Consider the following 17,420-nt stretch of genomic DNA (forward strand, 5'->3'; position numbering starts at 1 on the left):
GAAGAGAAAGGGGGCTCTGAAGCAGGAGACTTCTCTGCGTGCAGCCTCCCGCGCATCCCCCACCCACAGCCTGGGGTAGCTCCGGCTCCTCCGGGTTGCTCCTGGTGCGCCCCAGGTGGTGGTCCCCACCAGACTTTATTACCAGATTTTGGTTTTATTTATGGTAACTCTGCACCTCACCTGCAGAGAAGCAACCAGCACTGCTGCTGTGGCGTCGGCACGCTGACACAGAGCCTGCCCCACTCTCTTTAAAAGGATTTTATTGTCATTTATTTTTGAGAAAGTTAAGAGTCAAGATTCTGATCCCATCTCTTCTATCCTCTTTTATCCTCAAAATTCCCATTAAGCACCCCAGATGCATTCAAATTCTTCCCATGAGTCTTCTATGTTCATGTTTTTAAAGGTGGTTAAGAATTACAACGAAATGAGGCAATGTCTTTACACTAATTTTTTAATGTTGCACATACTGCATTTTATAACATTAGAAGAAAATAAAACCCAAAGTAAACCTTAAAGACAGAAAATAAATACATTTTTTATGAATATATGCAGAGAGAGTGCAAAAAATTGCATCTGTAAAACGTTTAACTGCTGAATCATACAACAAAAAAATTACAAAAGCACTTATTTCTTTATATATGTCAGCTTTCCTCTTATAAACACAAAAATATTTTAACAAATCTTACAAAGATCAAACCCTTTTGCCCTTCACCAGGAGAAAAGTGGTGAAGAAAGTGTATTACCTGGAGGAAAAGAAAAAAAACCAAAACAAAAAACCCGGATAAACAAAATGTAAGCCTGAACAGGTACCAGGGAAACAATATCTAGATGCTGAGGAGGAATGTGCCCCTGTGCACTGCGGTGCAGGAGACGAGCCCCCCCGAACAAGAAGGGCTGGCCCTTGTGGAGAGGAGAGTGATTCCTCCTGCCGAGACAAAGCTGCTCTTTGCCGTGCCGCTCGCCCCGCACAGCAATGCGGTGCTCTCCCTCCTCCTCCTCTCAAGCCAAGGCTTTATTTCATACAAACGCATCCGAAAAAGCAGCATCAGTCCAGCCGGGAGGCCTTAAATTGACATGAGTTGGGAGCACTGTGAAGAGCTTAGCTAAACCCAGTGCCTCCCTCGCAACGCGCAGAGCCAAGCACCTGCCTTGGACTGGGCAGAAGACAGGTCCATGACCGCTGCCGGTTCACCCCAGTGCTCAGAAACACACCTCGGTGTCAGACTCGGACACTTCGAATCATACATATTTAAAATGCACACTTTTTTTCAGAAATAAGCAATGCCGGGGCAGTTAAAAGAGTTCTCACAAGGTGACCCTTGGCGCCTGTGATGCAAGCGTCAGCGTGGTACACGACAGTTCTGCTTGTCTTCATTCACAAGACTTGCTCATTAGGCAAAGCGAATGCTTAGACCAGCCGAGCTCCAAATAACTCATCTGAACTGAAGTTTCTTTGAATCGAAACAGGCCAGCAGCAGAGATTGGAAAACAAAAGGAACAGAGATTTGCTGTGGAATTTGAGGAGTTTTGGGGGTGAGCCGGGTAGCTATGGAAAGGGCCAACCTGACAGAGGGCCCCTGATGAAACTCTGGGATACACTCGTGAATGGTGAGATGGCCCGGCACCACGGCTGCGGTGCAGCACTGGCCCAGCACTACACGTGCCATACAGCTGGTGGCACTCATGAAGTCACCTGGATGAGTCCCTCGTGCACCACATGCACCGCATGGGCCCCAGCACGCCATAAAGCTCAGGCACCTCCCTGAAATTTTAAGCAACTGACTGCACACGTGCTGCAGCATCGCACATTCAACCTGTCTGGGATCTCCCGGCACGTGGCCACCAGAAGCTGCTGCTTCTGTTTGGACATCCAGAAGGCACAAGCAAATGACTGAAGTCCTTAACTTTCAGCCAAGAAAAGAGAAAGCCTCTTAGGCAGAAGGGGAAAGAATGAGGTCATGTCTTCTAAAAAGCTGGTGGACCTTGCCAACCAGTATCATCTTGTATAGCCCAAGTTGTGATGGTCAATAAAATTCATTGCTAGGAAACTACCTTTCCTAACAATAGAAATTTGCTTGATTCAAAGAACTAACTGGAGGGATCCTAACAAAATCTCTGATATAACTAAAAAATAGCAGTAAACATTTACTGTGGACTGCACGAAATCATAGGAATTTACCTTGCCAGGAACACCATGACCAGAAGGACACCATGACAGGAAGCAGAAGAAGGAAGGCTTCCAGTATGAATGCAACTAAAATAAATCTATCATATGATAAAAGGAAATTCAAAATTAATATTTTATAATTACTAATTATAAATTATATATTACTTGTATAAATTATAATTATAAATTATAAAAACAAATTGGTTCTGAGTAACTTGGGTGTAGTGACACAAAACAGACCTTTGGGCTTCCGGTTCAGCAAAACCATTCAGCTCTCAATTCATTACTTTACTAACTAGAAAACAAATAAAAATTGGACCGAAGTTTTCCAGAATCTTCGCAGTAAGTTCACCTTCCGCCAGACAGCAAAAGAACCAACTCTCGCTATTCCAGGAGAGGTAAATTTTCACATCTTTATTGCCAGCCACATAAATTAGGGTCTCACTCATGTGTGACAGGTGTCTTACAACTGTTTCAAAACTAGCACACTATGTTCAACTGTTTTAGTGTATTTTTAAAATTATCTTACTGTATAAGTATACCCTAGAAAGCCTCCAGGGGGGTTGAGTCCCTAAAATATGAAGCCATACAAGAGAAGTTTTTTTGATTTCTGTAATAAAAATATCTTTATAGGATGTAGACATGTTTTTTCCCCAGCACATTTCCAAAACAGTCTGCTCAGCAACAGAAGCATCTCTCCTGTGAAGCTCAAAAGCTGTACGGCTCCTTTACCTACGAGTTCTAACAAAGCAGTCCTTATTTAGGCCTTCCAAGACAACTTCTTAAGTCTGAATGAGTTTTTCTAAACAAGCCAAGTCTGGATTTTCTATCTTTGGTCATTTACCTCAGCATCAAATTTCTTATTAAAACCTGGGAGAAAGCTGTTGGAAGATTTTTATCCTCATACAAAGAAATCTACTGATTTCGCTCTAAGAATCTTTGGCCTGAGATAGAGGATGAAAAATACGATCATAAAAGGAATTAGTTTGAGAAAGGTGAGAGTGACCGGGAGAAGGAGATTACAGTGCAAAACGGATTTCAAATTTTCAAAGCGCCAGGCACTACAGCACAACCACCTGCTGTGGTACCAGAGAACAGAGCAGCCAAAAGTTGATTTCATTGTCCCTTTGTGGAAATGCAGTTGATTTCTGTCCACTTGTATATCTTCAAGCAAATATGAAGGTAATATCCTGTTTCTCTTAGTTCATTCAAGTAAAAATTATGTACATTTTAAACTTACCTTTGGACTTTATGCTATGTTACTGGATAGACAACAGTACACAGCATTTAGCATCATTAAAGCACTGTAGAAACATTAATTACTGTTACCTCTCGTGCCCTTCTTTGGGGTAAGTAACCCCATGCACTGCTAATAAATCACTAATTACTGAACAGCAGCATTGACCATCTCCCACAGTTCTAGGATAAATACTGCAGGGAAGTACTTACACGATAGCATGACAAATATTTTTATTAAGAGAAGGCATCATCATCCTCATTTTAACACAAGGACATGAGATGCTGAGTGGGACCCTCAGCTGTATTTGACACAGCTCCAGTGACTGCTGGGAATTTACTATGAGATATGTGGCCATGGAGATTTGTGACCGGTTACAGGAAAAATCCAGATTTCTGGCACTGGTCTCTAATCTTAGGATCTGACCTTTAAACATCCAGAGCCCAATTTTCAGAAGGGCTGAATTTCCCCGGTTCAAAAGGAACAGAGCAGCATACCGAATTTCTACGGGTTTTGGTACCCTCACCAGACACCTAAACTTGCACCGGCAATAAAAATGTGCACACAGAAAAGGTACACCTTCCTCCTGCTCTGTAGGAATTAGCTTCTGAAAGGAGCTGCCCTGCACTTAAACTGAGGAGTTAAAAATAAACTGAATAGTGTTGTTTTCCCAGACTTTACAGCTATGCACGTGTGCAATGCTTTTATAAAATATTATCCTTCAAACCATTTAAACAAATCCCTACTCTATGGAGAGACCTGCATTAACTTTAGATAAAATTTAAAGAACCGGAAAAGGTCAAATTTATATTTCAATTCAAATGCTGACCTTGTGTATTCTGGGTAAGACAACTGCCTTCACTTCATTTCTTTAACAGAGGGAAGAACTTGGCAGTTTCATTAACACAGCAGTATTAATGAAAAAAAAAAATGAGACACCTTCATTCCATTAGGCAATTTAGCAAAAACAGGCCAAGGGAAAGAGGGAGAGGACAAGGAAAGAAACCGGACTAGCAGAGGGTGCATTGGACATAGGTAAGACCACAAAACATGAAAACCCCACAAATTTTAACATGCAAAGGATACCGGTGCATTGCAACGCTGGTTATGGTTAAAAAGACTGTACAGCTCCTTTATCTTTGTCCTTGAGGCTTCGTTAAAGTAAGACTCTCAACTTCAAGTTCATAAATAAAATGGAAATGACAGTAGTGCCATAAAAACATAGGTAGAAAAATAGTGCAAAGCCAAGGGCTGGACACTTTAATCTGTCACAAGTACCCTCAAGCACTACCATTACCGCTCTTAAAGAAAACACGTACAGAAAACATTCTCTATTTATTATAAATGGCAGTTGCCTGCATTGCACTCTGTATTTAGAATGTACTGACTACCTTTCTGCTTCCCTTCGAAGCTATGGATGGAAAATAAATATAGCCTTTGACACTGGCGAGAACTGCCTGCCCTCCAGTCATGACTGGTAGCAAAGTCAGACAGTATTTATAAAAGAAATCAATTAAAAAGTAAAACAGTATTATTTAAGGCCTTTGTCCCTGCTAGTCTGCTCAACAGACTACACTTTCTTAAAATAAGAACATCTACCACTTCTGTTACAGTAACCAGAGAGCGAAGTTCAACACACAAAAAAAAGGTCACATTTACGGCTGCCAAGAAGGCAAAGTTCCTGAGGCTCGGCCAAACGCAACAGCGAAGACGCTCTTGGCAGGACTCTTGGGGTACCTCACGCTGTGTGCAGGGAGGAGGGCAGGCCGGTGGAGGGAGAGCCCGACACGACGCTCAGGCTGAGCGTCTCACTTCAACATTGGAGCCCTCACCGAAAGGGGTTTGGAATTATGACGGGTTATATAGTGCAAACTCTTATCGGTTCCCACAGATATAAAATGCACGGGATGGGAGTCCAGAACAAAAGCCACCACCGGCCAGGGTTGTGAGGAGCACCAGCCATCAAGGAAATAAACTCCAGGGAGTGGAGTCTGATCTCAGCTACTCCTGAGTGAGCCTGTAGTAACTCCAGCTCTCCAGTGAGGTTTCAGTGAACTTATACAGGTGTAACTGATACCAGGGTCTGAATCAGCTTGGTGGTGAGGCACCAAATTACAATGAAGGGTTCATTAAACGACAGCCTTTCAGATTTAGAGGAACTAAAAATTATCGGTAACAGACTTTGTTAACCCTGAGTGGGTCAGAAGAAATACCCACCAATGGACGGAGCTTACATTTACACAGCATTTCTCAAGTATTCGCTTCAGCGGGACCCTAAGGTTTTAAAGGAGGGTTTGGCTTAGCCTGGTCTGAGTAACTTTTTAACGGGTTTCTTGCTGCCACGCCATGTAAACTGTTGAAAAATATACCAACTGCCTAGAAAATAAGTTGTGCATATGGACTCAGTATATTCACACCCATGAGGCCACTCTATAGACGCACCACCAAGATCCCACTTCTGCACGCTAAATAGGAACCATACCATGGCCTTTCTTAAAATACTGGCTTCATGGTGAGTTTGCTACACCCCTGTTACTGACAAAAAGCATGCCCAATGGCAGGGAAATAGGCATACTCCCAATATTTCAAGGTAGATATGTCATGTTTCATCTGAAAAAATATCAGCTTTCTCAAGATTGGCCAGTCTCTCAAAAGAGAGCCCTATCTTAGTTAGAAATAGTTTTGTTGGTTTTCATTTCTGTAATTGAGATCAATAGTATAAATCAAATTGATTTCAATGCTGAGAGAAATGCCATGGCAGCCAATTGACAGGAAACTGTCAAATGTATTTTCTTAACAGTTTGTTACCTTCAATGGGACACAAGCCAGCAAACAGAAGAACTTAATCAGGCTTTTCCCTCTCCCTCTTTTGCAAAATACCCAAAACCTTCTGAGAAATCTGAGTGTCACCAAGAACCAACAGAAAGCACGACAGTAATGACTGGGTCTGCACTGGCAGAGTAACACTGCAGGATCAAGTCATGTGCAGCTGATGGAAGATGGTAAAGTTCTAGCAGTCTCAAAAGGTAGCTCACATTTAAGGGTATGAACTACTGAATGGGGTCCCATTTTCCTTTTAGAATGCAAAACCCTTCACCACACGTACTGCACAATAATCTAGACTTTTCCCACACTGGGACTTGTTAGCGATAGAGTAGCCTGTAAAGAATAGGCACTTATCCCAAGAATTGGCAACAAAAGGGAGGAGTATTTGGTAGGTATGGCACCAAAACACAACCATTGTGCTTTCTCACACACGGATGCTGTATAGATGGAGGCTCCAACAGACGCGGAGTTTTAGGTTGTTGGTGGGCTGTGTTTTTTCTTTTTGCTTCGGCAAGATTTGCAAATGCAGCAGATGATGCATGGAGATGCCACAAGCAGCAAGGGAGAGGTCACCAATGCTATGATACCTAGTCCAACGAGGATCCCCACAACCTGAAAGACATAGTGGTGAAAAATACGTATTTAGCTAATGTGTAAAACAAAATACATGCGTGCATGCATAAGCACAGCACAGGTCACAAAAAATAGATGAAAACATGAAAGTAATCATCTCGGTCCTTCACTGAAGGGTAAAATCTCTTTGCTTCATGCATGCGTGAGAGCTCTGCTAGCTGACCAGGAACGCACCTGAGTTCTGTTCCACATCACCGAAGCCCGCGAGTGGCCCAGCTTGTTTCTGCAAGGGCCTCTGTCGTAATGTCGTAAGAAGATATCATTCTGAAAAACAAAAGGCAAAGCTGTAAAAACAGGTCACAGTACTGGGGGGAGAGGTTCAAGACTGGACTGGAAATACAACCTTCCTGACACTGCTTTAAAATTACCAGCTGCCGGCAGACAAGTCCATCTGTCTTCCAAGTAATTATCTAGAGAAACTTCTTGCCTTTTCAAAAAGTGTGGTGTGTTTGGGACCTGAGCTATTGTATAGTGTCTTTCCTCCCCCACTTTTAAAAAGCGTGTTTCGCTTTTGCACAAGTTGCACCCATTGCACAAGTACCTAGTCTGTAATTTGGTGACAATAAAGGGGCCTGTAAACAACAGACATTTCTGAAAACTTGCAATCTGGGGGATCATCTTCCTGAGGTACTTCTACCTTCTGTTCTCCTGCTGTCCCTACGCTTTACAGTAATTTTCTTCCCAGGCTTAACAGGAAAGCTTAAAAAGTAGGAAATCCCCATTTTCTTTCTCTTTTCCCATTAATACTTATTTAATTATCCATTTTTTCTTCAGGAGGTGACTAATGCCCTGCATTACCCTCCCTTAGCCAGCTGTGCTGTAACCTGACCGTGCTTCCTCTCTTATTTTTCAGCCCTACTTGTTGGCTCTGCAGGCATTGCCTTCGTCTACACCTGAAGCTCCTGTAACCCTGCATATGTAGAAAAACTACATTTGAATCACACAACTACGGTTTCTTTTTTCTTTCTCCTTTGACAAAAACTGGTAAGAGCATGTCTGCAGAGTCTGTGAGAATCTGACAGTCTTCCAGTTTAGCACGGTGTTAAGCAATCATTGTGTACTGTCATACTCTGAGGCAAGCCAAAAGACTCATGTTAAAAAAGCACTTTCACACACACAGAAATGGGACATAAAGCTAAGCGAAACCTGTTCTGCACACTGAGAAAAGGAAGGATGAAGAATGAGGAAGTTTCATTGCTTGCTGGCTATGGAGTACAAAAAAGGAGAAAAGAAAAGCCATGCAGCATCTAACGTTTTATTTCAAATGCTGGTAAAATCCTTTTCACATTCCCAGAGTTGTTACTGTGGAAAAAAAGGGACGCTGACACATACACGAGCACATTATTTCCTGTCCTCTTAATCCTTCTAGGAGACTTGAAGTCCACATGTGTTGAGACTAGTTGGTATTGCTTGAGAAATAACTAGCAACCTGCACTTCGTAATCCAACATTTTTATCCTCAAGTCTACTAATCATTCTCTTCAGCAAACGCAGCACTAAAGATGGACTGGCAAAGGAGACCCAGTTCATATGAGCTTTTAATGCACCCACTTGTGAAACAACCCCCTTCACCCACTACCATACCATTTTTTGGACAGGCTGTGACCCTTGCAGTTGGAGCAGGTGGAAGACACTTATTTCCCTTGCTGTCAACCAAACTATTTTTAGCTACTGCACTGGAAGAGGGAATCAGAGAAGGTAGTGCTGGAATGGAGAGAATGGGACAGTCTGTCACACTTCCCTCAAAGAACTAAGATGGCACCCAGGGACATGCCTATAATCCGTTATGGAAAAAGGATGTTGATATAAATAAAAGCACTGGATGAACGAGAAGAAAGAAATTAAGTTAGAAGCGGAATTAAACCGTTCACTAGGGTATCAACAAGTTGGTGGAGAGCTTGTATAGTGCCTCCAACTAACTTCAGCACCATTACGCTTTATCTAGGTGTTTTTTTCTGCAGCACTTACATCCAAGTTCTGTAGACAGTACCAGCAAAATGTGTGCTTGCAGTTCTTGCACATCATCTGAGCACAGCCCTCGTTTCGCTCAATATAGATCCGACAAACTGGGCACTGCTTAATTGGTGCCTCTGTCTCTGTTCCAATAAGCGATCTAGAAGAGAAGGGAAACATTAAAGTGAAGTGTGAACGTAATTACTGTTGATACTCAGCCCTACTGCCTAATGTGTACTGTGCTTGCTTTAGAGAGCATCTAACGTTGTTGTCTTAATGCACTTAATGTGTGAAGCTTGTTATATAGCTTGTCATATTAAGTACAATACACTGAAGTATACTCACTACTAGGTGTAAGATCTTGTAAAAGCGAAACTCCATTCCCTCAGACTTGTATACTAAATAAAGCCAAGACTCACTATACCCACAAATGTATCACCTGGAGCACTAAAAATTAACACTTCGTAAGACAGCTTGCACCATTCGTTTAATAGGACTGGATTATGCAATTTATAGCATTGTCCCTGCCTGAGTGAAATAGCCTTAAAGCCCACGAAGCCAAAGATCAAACCTGTAGAAGAAAAATAGGTAACTCCTATTCAATAAAGTCTCTAGCAAGCAGAAAGCTTGCATTTTAAGTTAAGTCTTTCATTTCTTGCAAAAAATGATAGAAAACCTCGAACACATGACTGAACTTAATCTGATTCTGAAAACAAAGATGGATGGCCACAGACATTATATAATTTAAACACAAAAGTGGTTTTTTTCTGCAGATTAATGCTTTATGCAACCTTATCTGTAGGTTGTTTACACCTATGCAAAGTGAGCATAAGTCAGATTTCTCACACCAAATGGGACATTTTACACCCACTATGTGTAAGAGTTAAGATTCAGCTATGCAGAGATCCCATAAATATTAAGCAGGGGTGATTTCTTCATCATAGTATAAGCAAAGTTTGAATCCCAGAATATTAATGTATTGAAATTTTTGTATGGGCGCAAGTCCTAATTCTAGCAGGCAAACAAAGCCTTTAGGCAGATTCAAAGCCCTAGAAGGCTTCACCTTTCAGAAGTGTCAGTGGAATCACAAGTTCAGTAAGCAGCCACATAATATTACGTATTAAAAAATAAAATGTATCATTTAAACTAATATCTAGACTGGAATTATATTTAGGAAACACCAGGAGAGATAAAAAGTCTCAGAGATGCACTCGAGATGTTAGAAGGCAGCCATTACACGCAACTAATATGAGGCAGAGAGCTAGCACCCCATGCCAAAAGTAACTGAAAGACCATGTTGTGTCTGTGGGTTCCCCTCTTACCCCTGCTCAGTTGGTACTGGAGTAGTTTGGTTTTCCTGGCATAGGCGCTGCGGGTGCCATGCCTCCTTGCAAGAGGAGCAGAACGTCAGGTGGCAAGTTGGGCACTCTGTTGGCACTGGCGCTCCTGCCTCGCTCGGTGCAATACGGCACACCGTTTGGCAGTCAGCTGCAGGGCACCATGTTCTCTCGGGGTCCAAGTGGACTTCTGAAATGTAACAGGGGGAGAAATAAAGCTGTTTATACAGTTCCCTTTTCATTCCAGCAACATGTGTCTAGGTACGCGAGACCCAATTCTGCCTGTGGAAGCTGAAGCCCTCTGTGCCCAATGCCCATGGGCATTCAGGCCCACCCCTCTTCTTTAGGCAGGTCTGCAGCTGTGCTCTGCAAAAGCAGCTGCTCTGGAAGCACCACAAGAATGACAATACATGACATGGGACATATTCTTTGCTTTATAGGGAGATACAAGAGGCAAACAGAAGTGCTGCTCGCTGAAAAGTGCGTGTCTTGCAACATTAGGCCGTCCCATGTCTTTCAAATGTGCAAGCCAGGCGGTATTTTTCATGTAAATAACAGAAGGACTGTCATTAAATTAACATCAAGTTACTTTCCATGCCTTATTTCCTCCGCTATATCTACAAACTCTGATTAATATTCACTTTATTATACAATCATTATTTGTCAACTATCAGATTACAACAATAGTGAAGGCAAGATTCGGGGGGGACACACTGAGTTACAGACATCACCACATGGCAGAGAATGATAAATGTTGATTCTTCCTCTCACCCCCCCAACTTTATTCAAGGAATTTGGGCTTGCAACAGAAACCCAGCTGAAACACGTTCACTGTTAGGGGTGCCCATTGTGTGCACGCTTTATACTGGCTCAAGTCCATGAGATGCAGCCAAACACTCCCACCCTCCAAAGTCTCCATAGAAAAGGGCTGTTGTTCCTGCAGGAGCTATCTGCCCCTCCTTCCCTGGGAGCTCTCTGATACCACCACTGAAAATAAATAGATGGAAGGGATGTCTCATGAACAGGTGGAAATCCCTGACTGCGAGATGTCAAAAGCCATTACAATGTTCTTCTGTACCTCCAACAGATAAAATACTGTTCCCACTTGAAACAAAAGGCTGCACAAGGGCCCCAGACATATGTTCTCTAGAAAATTTTGCTGAAACAGTTGAAGGCACTTCCTCCTATGCACACCCCCCTGCCTGTACTGTTCCTCTGCAGGAGGTTGCTGGTAGCGCACAGTGAAGGGGGCTGGTGGATGGATATCTAGCAGATGCTCTGGTCAGCATGAAAAACAGTGATATCAGTTCAGTGTCCAGATACCCAGAAACTAGAAGGTGTACAACTAGAAATGTGTTCAAAGTAGTAAAACTCTCCCCCCCCACCTCCCTCCGCCAAGCTCTCAATCATTTAGACACTCATGCATGGACACCTGGGGAGAAGGACACCCCACAAACCTCCACAACCTAACGCGCACTAGAAACTCAGTTTTTTTCCAGTTCACCTTGAAAACTTCCAGTTTGTTTAAAGCCATCCCTTCCTCCTGCTTGTCCAGGACACTTACAGTGAGGAATCACATAAAGATGATCATCCTCTCTGCTGGCTGCAGGACCACAGGTAATTTTTAAGTATCTGTCAGAGTGCTCTGACAGATGTGGAGAATTTCTACCTCCATGGCAAAGGCTGTCATCTATAATTTAGGCAGTGCCAGCAAAACACCTGTACAATCTGCCTCCAGCCACTTCATGAATCTAATTCTCTTCTTTCCTCTTATTCTTTTACATGTGCTTCCTTTGCCCCCCAAAACAAACATTTTGCTTTCTACTGAATGGAAGCCAGAACAAACTAGTTTGCAGCTTCATTTTTGGGGAGAAGAGAGAGACATGGATGGGCAGCACAAGCCATTTTACATTTTTACTTACTTATAAAAATTCGTGTCCTGACTGAGAAACTGTTATTTCTGTAGCTTCCCTTGGTGTCTCTTAAAAGAAACTCTGAACTGGGTAAGACAATGGCCTAGTACTGGCTATTGCATTTAAGTCTTCACACAGTGGGTTCTGTGTGCTTTCTGTTGCTAAACAGCAGTTAAAATGAGATAAAGTTTAGTTCCTGCAGATAGCTGCTTAATATACTCAACTTTGGAAACCTAAATTCTCCTATCCTGTTTTTGGATGAAAGACAGGATGTCTGGTTTTGACATCATTGGCAGGAGGGGACTTGGGCTGTAAATCTTACTGATTTTTACAAATTTGTTGCAGCAAGATGTAATGCATGAGATGAAACTCCCTCCGCTCCCATTTCCTCCATTTTACAAAGAACCTACAGATGGTGTTTTGCAATCCATGCTGTCTCATACTGTTTGGTTTACCATGGAGTACAAGTTAAACCAGAATAAACTAAAAAGGAGCGGCCAAAAAAAAGGAGAGGCTCTGACAAGCTGCTCCATCTTTCGGTTAGGGCCATTTCTCTCCCAAGCCTTTCTCCTGCTTCCCCACTGCCAGTTCAGCCACGCTCGCTCCCCTTCTCTGGAGGAAAGCCTTCCCAAACAGTGCCAGTACTGGATAGGGATCTGGCCAGTTTTCACAAAACACACAGGCAAGCAGGTGAGATGTGGGAGGCAGACAGGGGAAATGCAGCATCCTGAAGAAAGGAGAATTTCTGGCTCAGGAGAGGGACCCGTGGAAAAGATGAGCCCATGCCTTTCACAGAATATTAAGAACACGTCCTTTTAAAATGGACTGCTTTTCGGTCAGGCATAAAATGGAGGTTCTACCAATAGGCTGACTGGGCAATTGTCACAGAAATAGAAATAGAATGCATATGTCCTAACCACATCCTATTCCTCTATTTTTTGTTACTTGTGATGACCACATCAACCTCATCCTAAAGACACACACAGCAATTCCTGTTTCTTCTATTAAAATATGCTGCACGGAAGCTCTGTGGCTAGCTAGGTCCTGTCTGGACACAGAGAAATTACAGATATGTAAGAAAGCTTGGGTTTAAGGCTGAAAAAACATTTGCATTCTAAGAACACAAAAAACACAAGAGGATAGAATATTTTCAGTGCATTCCTTATTAAACTAAGCAAGTGTATATAGATATACAATTGCATACCAATTACTTCTCACAGCTGTTTCTCCCAGTATTATCTGTCCAGTTTTTTTAAAAAAAAACAAGGAAATGGGCAGGAAATATATTCTATTGAAATAGCTAGCACAGATGAGAGATGGGGAAGATAGCTTTTGGATGTACAAGTCCTCCTTCAGGTCTTCAAAATTTTCCTTAAAATTCATCTCGCAATGGAAAATGTCTGAAAGGGTGAGAAGCATTGGCTTTACCAATCACTTGAAGAACGGTAAGCAAAGACTACAGAGCTGGAGCAAGTCTTTTGACTTACCCAAGAAGCTGGTTATTTATTTCTAGCATTTCTAGTAAAGCAAAGAGGGTGCTGAAGCAAAGAGCCCATATTTCAACAGAAGAAAACCGAGAGAAGGGCCTGAATATACGAAGCTGAAGGGTGTGAATAAAGGGCTTTGTTGGTCAGAGCAAAAGTCATGAAGGGCACCCTAGTATCTGCCGTTTTTAAGGGAGGGGAGGGCAGAGTTAGGCAGTAGCGGCCTGGGTTTTCCGCAGCGCTGGGTTTGGAAGGGGCTAGGTTGCACCAGGGCTGACACAAACACAAGGCACAGAACACGTCTCAGCTGCCGGCAGTCCCTGCGCAGATTCCGTGTCAGAATTCGGCCCCAGCAGGTGCCATCAGCAATATTTATCGCTAGCTTCAGAAAAAGACTGTCAGGCCAGTGTTGGCATCAGTCAGGTCCCAAACCATGACAACAGGCTTTGCCAGGTTAGGGTCAGGTCTGAGAGAGAGCTTCAGGCCAGCAGAAGCTAATAAGCCAAGTCCAACTGATGAGTCCAAAAAGGTCAGCCTTGGGGGCAGCGCTCAACCTAAGATAGGCAAAAGGTCTCAGCTGGGGCTGGGATTAGTGCTGGTGTCCAGGCCAGAGCTTCAGTTAGCAGGAAACATTGTTCCCAAGCATCAGTAAACTGGATTTACTGCTGGGGCAAACAGGCAAGGCAAAAAGGCTGTCTTTAAGCCTGCCACTTGGATGCCAGTTTTATTCATCATAAAGGAGAAAGGACAGATCTTAGAAACATAATGAAGAGAAGGTAGTGGAGGTGGAGAAGGATTTGTCAGACTTAGGCGAGAAAGAAAAGGGAAGGAGGATTTAAAAAATAGGCAAGTTCCAGGCTTCAGTGTGTGGGAGACAGTAAAAAAAAAAAAAAAAAAAGATGTAAAAGGGAGTTGGACAAAAGATCGTAAGTTCAGCTTTGGCTAGTTATAGAGGAGGAGATACCAGGAAATCACTAGTTTCACAGTCTTCAATTAAAAAAAGGTTTTACGTAAAACAGATTAATGCATTGTGAGAATGGTTCTCTTTCTTAACCCTTTAATACGCTGATTTAACAAGCTCTCATTTCCACTGTCCAGGGCTGTACACAAGCCACTGCTTGGCTTATGAACCACCACCCCGCCTTTAGGAGGGACTTCCTAAGGAATTAAGCGTAAATGAGAAGAAGGTAAAATAGGAAAAAAGAATAAAAAAATGAAAGCAGGGTTTGGGATTTTTTTTCTTTTTTGGCCTGAGTGCCTGAAAACCATAGCTACAACGAACTATCCATGAACTCTAGGGCATACTTGAATATACTAATTTTGCTGGGTTTTTACCTCATGGACATTCACCGTGATTCATGCCAGAAGACATTCTATAAAAACCCATATGTTCTTCTATCTGCCCACCTTTTAAAGTGCATTACTGTGCCTAACTTTTAGGAGCCTCTGCATTTTCATACACATTCACAATCCATCAATCTATCTGCATCTAAACATGCATGGAAAGCAAGAGTACTTTCTTTCTTTTGAAGAAACTTTGAAAGCAGGCAGAGTCAGGGCAGATCAGTCCCAGATACACTACCCTGCAAACGATCACGGAGTGAGTTCTTTGAAAAAGACTGCAACTTTCAGCTGAGACTTTCAAGTTGGTGTTAGTCTTTAAAACCAATGTGGGACCTCATCTTTCTGACTAGCAAGTTTCTTCTTCAGCCTTGGCAAGGAACTGTCTTCCTGAAGCAGAAGGCTGACCTATGGCGTACCAAAGCTTGGCCCCAGTAAGACCTTCAGTTTCAAATAGGCCTTACTCAGTAATGAAGGGTCCTCAGGAAAAAATAAAATAATACTAGATGAACACGCATACAGCTTCTATGTAAGAAAAGCTCTCTTGCAGGGATGTTTGCAAAAATTCCCATCAGACAGCTAGGTCTGTCTCCCCCAGAAGTTCTAAAGATCCGTATGGATGTATGAAAGGATCCTGCACCAGCCTCTAGCACCTTGTCTACTCCTACCAGTACAACCACCACCTCAAGGACCCAGCATGAGCACACTGTGGGAAGGACGACGGAGCCTCAGGCACACAATCCGAGAGTGTTGCCCACAAGCTTGAGTTAAAAAAAAAAAAAAGGTATTTCAGTATGATGCCACTCTACTGATTCTGCTCCACTGAAATGATTTCAAATTTGTCTGTGGAACACAGTCAGACCTACTGATTGCTCTTAAACTATTTCAAAACAAAGACATCTTCTCAGTCTCTTCCTTAACTCACCAAACTGGCTTTGTCTTTGCAGTATAGAATACTGCTGCCTCCACTGACGCTTTAAAAATGAAGGTAATAGAAACCAAAAGATTCACACCTCTTTCGAACTTCAGCCTCTTGTATAACTGAAACTGGTCAACAGGCACCAAACAGGCAATCTGAAATGAGAAACAAACACAGAGAAAAAGCATTAGAAACACAGAGACTTGAAAAAAATTAATAAGCACCCTGTTCTATATGCCTGAGCTGGCTCTCAAATCCACCTTCTTTTCCTGCTTGCTTTTCACCACCATGTTCTTCCGTACCTTGACTTCCTTCCCCAAAATGTAAAGTAGTTCTTGACCTCTCCTATTTCAGCCACAGAGCCCAGTAGTTCAGCCCACATCTTCTTCACCATGCACAGGAAAGCCTTCTTTGTGGATTCTGTATTTACTTCTGGCTTCTTGGTTTATTTCATGTTGGTTTAATGTAATGAAGGGTGACAGCTTGCCAGCCTTGGAGACTGCAGCCTGTTGCTCATGCACAAGAACAGAGCCCAAATGAATGATTCCTCATTCATGTCTCCCAGTCTTCACGGCAGGGGTCACTTAGCTCTCAGAAACTTAAAGCTAGTCTGGTTTCCATTTTTTATTCACTTCATGGGTTTTGGACTAAGACAGTTAATGCCACTGCTGTTGGAATTTGCCTGGAACACACCACCCCACTGGGAACTAGACTGAAGTTAACAAATTTAGTTGGAATGACAAACAGGCTTTGCTGATATATTTTACACATTACCATAATTAAAATAGCCTAAAAGGCTAAATCCTCTAATCTCCAATTAACAGTCTACGTAAGAAAACCAATTACCCTATTTAAAACCAATAAGCAAACCTGCATAAAGGATAAGGAGGGGTTCAAAAGAAATTTCATGGACACTTCAGGAGCCACTGTTTGTTGGACTCAAAATCTGAGATAATTCTCTTTATCCAATCCATTTGTAATATTGTACCAGCACTAAAAGTTTTTCTGCAGCTACCTCAATGTCTTTGCCTTTTACTGAAAATAAACCTAGACTAATACTAAAACCTGATCATTTGAAGCACTGTGAGACAGTGTAGAATCGACAGCTTCAAAGTGAAAGGCTCTCAACCCTCACATCCAATATCCCACCACAGTCCTTCAAACTACTGTAAAAGGCAAAATTTTGCCCTCAGTGAAGTGGACACTGGCCCTTCTGGGTTTTGTGATACGGCACTCATGTGAGAAGAAATACAAAGACAAAAAAAATCAATGTATATTCAGTATCACGCTGTGAATACATTTGCTTTTTTAGAAGGAAAAAAGAAAAGCAAATCATGTATCCGTTTGTATATCATAAGATCTGAAATTGCTTTATTAAGATCTCAAATCAATTGGAATTAAACTTGCATTTTGAAGCAGACGTTTGGATTATTTTTTTGACCTAAACCAATGTCATACAAAAAATAATCCAACTGATGTCAAGATTTAAGTGTTCAAAGATGCTTAAAAGACTTTACAGTTGAAGAAATCAAAGGATTTAATATCAAAATGTGAAACACCAACAAATCTTTACAAAACATATCCTTGGTCTAGTAAGTCAGTCCTGGGGTC

The 17,420-nt window shown here is 42.3% G+C and overlaps 1 protein-coding gene across 4 annotated transcripts in view; it reads right to left on the reverse strand.

Moving 5' to 3' along the window:
• Positions 1–465: 465 nt before the first annotated feature.
• The window catches only part of RNF144B (ring finger protein 144B), a 98,565-nt gene continuing 81,610 nt past the window's right edge, over positions 466–17,420 (reverse strand). For all 4 annotated transcript variants that reach the window (XM_063325819.1, XM_063325821.1, XM_063325820.1 and 1 more), the window contains exons 4-8: positions 15,904–15,964; positions 10,138–10,342; positions 8,831–8,975; positions 7,038–7,127; positions 466–6,842 (exon numbers count right to left, since the gene is read on the reverse strand). In XM_063325819.1, the coding sequence (XP_063181889.1) occupies positions 6,702–6,842; positions 7,038–7,127; positions 8,831–8,975; positions 10,138–10,342; positions 15,904–15,964 (642 nt within the window). In that variant the 3' untranslated portion in view covers positions 466–6,701. The remainder of the gene's footprint in view (positions 6,843–7,037; positions 7,128–8,830; positions 8,976–10,137; positions 10,343–15,903; positions 15,965–17,420) is intronic.

The sequence above is a fragment of the Chroicocephalus ridibundus genome, chromosome 2, assembly GCF_963924245.1.
Source record: "Chroicocephalus ridibundus chromosome 2, bChrRid1.1, whole genome shotgun sequence".
In the NCBI taxonomy this organism is placed as follows: domain Eukaryota; kingdom Metazoa; phylum Chordata; class Aves; order Charadriiformes; family Laridae; genus Chroicocephalus; species Chroicocephalus ridibundus.